Here is an 8,584-nt window from a genome sequence, read left to right as displayed (position 1 = left end):
TCCTGACTGCATCCCCACACTGCCGGCCCATGTTTATCTTGGCATCAATGATGACTCCAAGATCCTTTTCTGGAGTTCCCCAGCCTGTAGGTATGCTGCTGGTTCTTCCTCCCCAGGTGCAGTACCTTGCACTTGTCAGTGTTGAAACCCATTTAGTAGTTGTGTCTAAAACTTGCAGCAGTTTCAAAAATGTACTATGCCTCAATTCTGGATGAACTAAGGGCGCATCTACACAAGATGCTGCAGTGCTGTAGCAACACACTATGGCACTGTAGCGTCCATTGGCAAAAACTGTGATGCTACTGCTACGTTGCTGTAGCAATGCGCTCCTTCATTATAGTGTGTTGCTACAGCGACATAGCAACCAAAAATAACCATGCACAGCCGGCAAAGTGCAGTATGGACTGTTACTGTGCCATCTTTTAGTACTTCCAAAAGGAAGTACTAAATGATGGTGCAGTAACAAAGGTGCCATATGGTCACATGTAGACATGCCCTAAGTCTATGGATACCATATGCAAATTACTATGGGCATGTTTATTTCAAGGTTAGTGTTTTCAGATTTGCCCCTCAATTTCATGTGCTCAGGGAGAGCAGGGTCTGACAGGAAGGGGGTGCAGGGGAGAAAAGTTGAGGGGGGGTGGGAGGCAAGAGGACTACCTGACTCCTCAGATTTATTTTCCCTTCTGTAGCAGTGGGTGGGGGACAAATTCAAGGCCAACTCCCAATAATTAGATTCTATGCCTGGAAAACCATAACATATTTATAAATTTTCTATATATAGAATCTAATGATTGGGGGGATCACCTTATATTCAGGGTCATCTTATATTCAAGTAAATATAGTATCAGTTTTTAAATATAGTTACTAAACATGGGAATAGACCTATTACATGACAACTGCTGTGTCCACTCATAGCATCTGATGAAGTAAGCTGTTGCTTACAGAGGCTTATGCATTTTGGATTTGGTCTATAAAGTGCAACTCTATCCTGCTTTTAGTGTTCCTTCGGCTTCTTAAGAATATGCGATACAGCTGGGAACACGGTGCTTCTATGCACAAGTTCGACATATGGTAAAGGGATGTGCCATGGCAACTTTGGGGTTGTCTATACCCCAACAGTGGCAGGTTGAGGCAAGGATGAGTATGCCCCATCCAGTTTCCAATCTACTTTTGAAGTTAGCAAGTGGGGCCTGTCCTAGGCCTCCTGTAGACTGAGGGGCCTGAAGTAGCCTCATTGTTGGGCAGGTAACTCTGGACTACATTACAGGACCTGGGTGAGCAGGGAGGGCCCAGCTCCATGCTATGCCAGACACAGTTACTGCTCTTGACACTCCCACTCCTGAAATCACAAGATTAAATGAAACTTGGGATATTCACATAAAATGAAACATTTAAGTTTCTGCATTGCATGACTGGGGGGAAAGGAAATGTGAACCCTAAAAGTGGTAGTGGGGGGAGTAGGTAAATATAAGGAACCCAAAGTGAAGAAAATATAATTATTTTTAAGCCAATCTCATATTTTTGGAGACCTGACATCATTTTTGAATACTTTCATAGATTCATAGATGTAGGGTTGGAAGGGACCTTGTAGATCATCTAGTCCGATGCCCTGCTGTGGGCAGGAGAGAAAACTGGCCTCAAATGACCCTAGCCAGGTAAACGTCGAGCCTCCTCTTAAAGACACCCACGGTAGGAGCCATCATCACTTCCCTTGGAAGTTAGCTCCAGATCCTAGCCACCCTGACTGTGAAGTAGTGCCTTCTAATGTCTAGTCTAAACCTACTCTCTAGCAACTTATGGCCGTTATTCCTTGTTACTCCGGGAGGCGCTCGGGGTAACAAGGTCTCTCCCAAACCCCACTGGTCCCCCCTAGTAAGTTTATAGGTGGCCACCAGATCCCACCTCAGCCTTCTCTTGTGACGGCTGAACAGGTTCAGGTCCCATAGCCCCTTCTCATAGGGTCTGCCCTGCTGTCCCCGGATCATGCGAATGGCCCTCCTTTGGACCCTCTCAATTCTGTCCATATCCCTCCTGAAGTGCGGTGCCCAGAACTGGATGCAGTTCTCCAGCTGCAGCCTGACCAGTGTCGCATAGAGGGGGAGGATCACCTCCTTGGCCCTGCTTGTGATACTTGGAGTTGGAAACATTACACTGGTTGCTTATCTTCATAACTGGAAACACTTTGTTCAATTTATTTAATAGAAAAGATTTGCAGTTCAAAAATCATTTGCAGGAACAACATTGTTTTGTGATGAGGTATGATCTTGATTACCAAGAGAGAAGAGTAAAATTGATATAAAATGTCAAAGTTTCCATCAGTTCATTATGCTTGTCTCATTTGCAGGAATCTTCACTTATTGATGTGTGGAAAAGAACCTGCTCCATTCCTAATCCACCAGACCATAATTACCAGTCAGGAAGTCATATGGCACCCAAATTTCAACAATTAGTTTGCTCAATGACAGACACTCCAGGAGGTGTATAGGAAGGCTACTGTAACATGCTCTGAAATGGGCATCAGTCAACCCCTTTACCCACACCTTTATTCAAGGGTTCATAAGAGAACAGGATAACAGGCTCAACATCTTTCTGATGAGCACAAATCTGGCAATCAACAAAACCAGCACCACTAACAATCCTGAACTTCCCTGTAGCACCAAAATCTGCTACTTCCTGTTCTAACATAGCTGTTTCCCCCATTTGCCCAAGACATCCAGATTCCAGAATGAAGTAATAGGAAACTTAAAAAAGAGGTGAAGCAACAATCCTGTTTCTCTTCAACCTCAAATTCAGAAGATGCCCCATCCCCCAAATAAAACCTTTTAATATATGCATATGCTATTTGACCTGCTGCTGAGCATTAAAGCTGGAATTTCCAGGTTCATTCTTTGTAGAAATATTAATGTATATACACAGTGAAAAAGACAAAACAGCATCTGATATCTCCTTTTACAGAAAAACCATAGGTTCCATACAGACAATTTTTGGATTTCCACACTAGGTTGTATGCTGGACTTGTAAGAGCAGCAGAAAGTGGGGACATCACACATGTCCTCCTTGCCTGGATCAACTATCGCCTCTTTCAGACAAATGTTAGTCTTCCCACATTCTCCCCACTTAGAAAATTAACTATCAAAACTACGGCAGCCACCAAACCTCCGAATCCTTTACAATTTTAGCACACCCTACTAGGGCAAACTCAGCTTCACAACTATAATGCCAAGGGGCCAACGAGCTGATAGAACAGTACATGTATAATCAAGTGATACCTTGCTCAGATAAAGACAGTCCTACATATTTTGAGAAGATGAGTGAAAAATACTTTGGAGGAGCCAGTTTCTCCAAGTTCATATGATCATTCTAGTCCTCACCAATATCTTTCCTATCCAAAGTCATGAACTCCCCAGCCTGACTCAGGTTACTTAGCTCCTTTTCCCCCAGAATGCTCTTTTTCTGATTAAAGGGAATTTACCAGTCTCAGTCTGTTAGCACAGATGTGAGCCTAGATGCTCTTTGACTGATTGGCATTGGGTACTCAGGCCCTCTTTCCTTTTCACAGCAATTCTTTCCTCCCCACTTCTTCCCTAGCAGGAACCTCCTTTTTTCCCATTTCCTCTCCTCCCACCCCAGTTTCTTCCTTCCCTTTGGGTTCCTCTTCTGGCTCCTTTTAATGGTAGCAATGTTGAGACTCCATATGGAAGGGAAAGTTGGAGGGACAAAAGTAGATGTCTGCAGTGGGGAACAGAAGATGGAAAGTAGAAAGTCTGAAGGAAAATGAGAAACACAGAATGGAAGAAAGAAGGAAAAGGAACAACAAGGAGAAGGGAAGAAGCAAGAACAGACCAAGAACCTTGAAAGAGAATAAAGAAAGAAGAGGACCAGAGGGAGAGATTTAGGATCAGGGAGGAATGAAAAGAAAGTGAAGTGTGAGTAAAAAATACTGAAAATTAGAAAGGGGAGGAAAGAAAACTGTCAAGTAAAGAAAGAACAACAAAAAATGTGGGTGATGTACTGCAGTATGTTCTGGTGATTTTTGTATTTGCTTGATGGAAAATTTGGTGTCAAAATATTAATTAAAATATGTGCTAGCTGTTTTATTTTGATAGCAAGGGAATGTGAATCTTCAGGATGAGAAGAGCTTGTGAGACATAGCTGTCATTGAAGGGAGGTCTGTTGTCCTGTCCTATGTCAGGAAGGAGAATAATCTGTCTGTATTTCATGTGTTTACAATCTCTATTCTTGAATATTTTTGCATATATTAATATGTGTTATGTTACTATGGAGTATGCAAGAGAATTTGGAGCCTTACATTTAAGAAGTGCATTTGCTGGTATGTCACTAAAACTCAAAATACAATATGGGCAAATTATTTTTAATAGAGTTAAGGCCTGCCTATCCAGGGAGATAGCCCACAATAATTATTCTGCACTAGCTCTCTGCGTGGCACCGATTTTGTGCTAGCAGTGGTTTAATTTATACCACTTCAAGCCAGTGTAGAAAGTATGCTTAGTGAAGAGTAAGCATGTTCACATTGGGAATTAATGTGAATACCTATTGTATTTTACATTTGTACCCAAACTTATTGTGCAATAGCTTCCCTGCATTGACCAGCTGTTAGAGTCACTGTAGTGCAGGAGGCTCAGATAAGGGCTTTTGCACCATGCAAGTCAGCAGTAAAAACAGACGTCAGCATTTGTTTGGAGTCTAGAGCATACCTTCTTCCTTGCAATGCATTTCACTCCTCTAGAATCCTACAACAATAACACATTAGTTATTTCTTTCTCTGTTGTGCAAATCTTTTCCCATAACTTTTTCTTTCAAAATTTAATATGTTAAAAATGCAGGAAACGGCACCTGGTATTTCACAGTGCACCACGGGAGCCTCCATTACTTTCCCCCATTACTTTTTTTTTTGTGTCTCCCCACAGCCTCTTTTGTTTGCTTGACTAGCTAAGGGCCAGGCTGGGTGCAATATCTTGGCTGTCACCCTGAATCAGAAAGATCAGAAGTCCTTACCTCTGGGCTGGAGTAATGAGAGGGCTTGCTGCCGTCACTCTCACTAGAACTGCTTTCACTCTCTGAATCAGACTCTGAACTGCTCTCGGATTCACTGGAGCTGCTGCTGCTTGACCCCTTGCTGGAGAGTCCTGAGGTTCTGCTATTGGGCTGTTGCACGCCAGTGCTGCCAGCCCCAAACACAACCCACCAAGGGGGAGGGGGGAAAAAAACAAAACAACAACATAAAACAAACAAAAACACGCTATTTTTAGGCAGCATAAATCACAGCTGTCTAAATGTTTGCAACCTAGGCTTTGCGGTTACAAAAGTGGTCAGATGGGTTGAAAATTACATTCTTTTAATTGCAGAGGGGGGTGAGCGGGTGGGGGGTAGGGGGAATCAGATTTCAATGTTAATACCATGCTAACATTAATACATCACCCCGAGCATTTCTTTGCTTTATGAGAGAGGATCAGGTTTTCATTTCAGGTTACTTTTGCATATTTAAGAGAAATTGTAGGATATATTTCCAAGTCAGACAGTAGAAATGTTGGAAATCTTTTGGAAAACCTGGGCTACAGAAAACTTTGGAACAGAGAAAACTTTGAAAAGACTGGAATGCAGAAAATAGCCTCATAATATCTACTGTATAGTCATTACTATCATAAAGAGAAAGCAGGGGGGTTGTAAATTGGGATATGGTTCATAATATTGGCCATTTCCAACAAAATAAAGTAAAATAAAAAAGGTACAATAACTTCTGGTGGCCCTTTTTATGTGTATTGTATTGGCAAAGTAAATATGATTTAGTTAGCTATATGTGCTGTATTCACATTGAAATCTGCAAGAACTAAGGCTCCTGTCCTGAAAACACTTAAGCATGTACTTACCATTATTCACATGGAGCAGTCCTATGTAAGTCAATAGGACTACTCACCTTAAAAGCTGAGCATGTGCTTAAGTGTTTTCTGAATCAGGCCTTTACAGAAACAGAAAAACATAATGTTTCCATTCCATAAGTAACTAACTGACTGCAAATATTAAGACATCCCACAGTCATAAACATTTGAGTTTTAAATGACCTATTATCTATCCTGTTTCCCAGGTTTTGGAATATTGTTGTTTATAGTACATTACATTTTTAGTGATTTATCTAGTCTGTTTTAAATAACTCAAATCAATGGGACTTTCACCTCTACCCATGGGAAACTACTCTGTAATCTAACAGACTACATTGCCAGAAGATTTCCCCCAAAATTTGGACTAAATTCGTCCTTTCTTAATTTATTATCCTTATTTATTATTTCATCCCATTACTCATTATCATTACCCTACATTATTCCCCCTTGCCTTCAAATATTTGAAGCTTGCTATTCAGTCCCCTTGGCAGTAATTTCTCAGCCATGCTATACATGTTTAGCTCTTCTGATCTTCCCTTGTAAGTCAATACCTCCAGGCTATGGATCATTTTTATGGCTCTTTTCTGAACTTTTTCCAATTTGTCTATTAACTTTCTGATAATGGGATGCTCAAAAGTGAAGGCAGTTCTACAGATGTGTTTTCACTAGAGCCATACAACGAAGGACTATTATCTTCCTGGTCCTATAGCTTCTGCATATGAATACCAACATTACACTGATGTTTTGGCTCTAACGTCATATTGTAAACTTACATATAGTTTGGTGCCTGAATGCTTAGTGGTCTCTTTCAGCATTAGCGCTTCCTGATGCCTCCAGTGAATATCTACCCTTTGTATTATTTCCCTTCAGATATATTTTCACACCGAGTCACATTTTGTTACTTGCTGCCCATGTTTCCAGGTCTGTTTGATTTATTTCTCTTGCCTCAGAGGTGTCTTCAGCAACTCCTAATTTAGTATCAAATGCAAGCTTAATTAAATGGCGTTCTCTTCCTTTTCCACATCATTAATGAGAATGTTCCATAAATCCAAACCAAACTCTGGTAGTCTAATAATTTTCTCTCACCTCAATTCACTAATATTTATTGTCATTTGTATTTGATATTCTTCAGTTCATTTCTGATCCTTATCTAGGCTAATTTGAATTAATTTTGAGAGATATTTTGTAAGAAGCAAAATCAAATAATTAATTAGAAATCAGACGTATTACAGCTAGTGCTTTGTCTTCATCTCCCGAATTATGTAATTTATTCCAGAAAGCAAGTATCTGACCCAAGACTTCTGGAGATAAGAAATATATAGGTGAGAATTTTTCCTGAGTTGAGATCCAGTTGGTGTACAAAAGAGCCAGTTACAATTCCCCAATTCCCTGATTCCCTTTTCCACCCAGCTCCTGGCCTACCTCCCCATTTCCAGGGGACTGTTTTAATTCATACAGGCTGTTCAAAGGTTTCCCAAGGGACCATCTGCCTGAAACAGACTTGCCCAGCACCAGTCTAGCCCTTCTGCCTTCTACTTCTAGCAAATCTCCTTCATGCATTTAGCATGTTGTCTCCAGGGCTAGGGACAGAAATTACACATAAACCAGTATAAGTGATTGGAAACCAGTTCAAATCTATAACACAACAAAAGTTCATTGTACATAAGCCCCTTTCAAATTGGCCAAAATGGGTTTAAGATAAACCGGGATGGATGTAGTATCAGACTTATGGGTGCCTGTATATGTACAGGGACGCTGCTGTGATGCACTGTAGTTACAGTGCGTAAGAGCAGACTCGATTTATCAAGTCTGCTGCGCACTCCAGCAGCCTCTGCGTCTCGTGTATTCAGCGTCCCCACTTTTCAAAATGGTGGTGGGGGCATTTTAACTAAAGCTCTTCAAATGAGCTTAGTTAAAGTGCCCCCACCACCATTTTGAAGTGTGAGATGCTGAATACATGAGATGCTGTGGGCACTTTAATTAGAGTGGCTCTTGGAGCCACTCTTATTAAAGCGCTCCCCCCACCCCTAGAACATGTGTAAAGACGTCCTAATTGATTTAGGTTAAATCAGTTTATTAAACTTCTGTCCCAGATCCTGTCCAGATTCAAGTTAACTCACAGTCCCCAGTATCCCAGGATGCTTTGCACCTCTCTTGCAAACCCTCCCTCGCAGGGTTGGCGGCTAGCCTTGGCCCAAGCTGTCTACTCCAACCTAGCAGGAAAGCATGCTCTAGTGCCCCCTGGCTTCTGGCCTGGGCCACTGTAGGCATGTGGTTGAATTTCTAGAATCAAAAGTGAATGTCTGGTCACTTGCTTTTTGGTTCAATTTACACAGCTTAGGCTAACCTGTGACAAATGAATCAATTCAGCCTCGGGTGTTTACTTAGCCTCAGATACCAACACCAGGCAAAGGAGCTGTTTGTGGCCCTTGAGTGCTCCCTCATACAATAGTGGATTTTTCTTTTTGAATTTAGGCTGTTGGTGTTCCCTAAGGCTGAAAGGTTCCAGACTTCACAGACCCTTGGAGTACTGATTAAAAAAGAAAATAAAGTGAAGTGAATGAAGGGGAAGCAGCTGGAATCTATTTATATTTGCCAAAAAATTCCAGTCAGGGATCCACTTGTGACTGTCAGAGGCAAAAAATGCATGCTTGTAAAGGTCCATGCTCACATCAGGTAGCCCA

The 8,584-nt window shown here is 41.5% G+C and overlaps 1 protein-coding gene across 1 annotated transcript in view; it reads right to left on the bottom strand.

Annotated features, from left to right (window-relative positions):
- The window catches only part of AFF3 (AF4/FMR2 family member 3), a 691,724-nt gene that overhangs the window by 75,964 nt on the left and 607,176 nt on the right, over nt 1-8,584 (bottom strand). Inside the window, exon 10 of the mRNA XM_019523849.1 lies at nt 5,020-5,185. Within this exon, the coding sequence (XP_019379394.1) occupies nt 5,020-5,185 (166 nt within the window). The remainder of the gene's footprint in view (nt 1-5,019; nt 5,186-8,584) is intronic.

Source organism: Gavialis gangeticus, unplaced genomic scaffold (genome assembly GCF_001723915.1).
Source record: "Gavialis gangeticus isolate Ggan-Ray unplaced genomic scaffold, GavGan_comp1, whole genome shotgun sequence".
NCBI lineage: Eukaryota > Metazoa > Chordata > Crocodylia > Gavialidae > Gavialis > Gavialis gangeticus.
The sequence above is the reverse complement of the archived record's forward strand: the minus strand, read 5'-3'. Positions and strand labels throughout refer to the sequence as shown.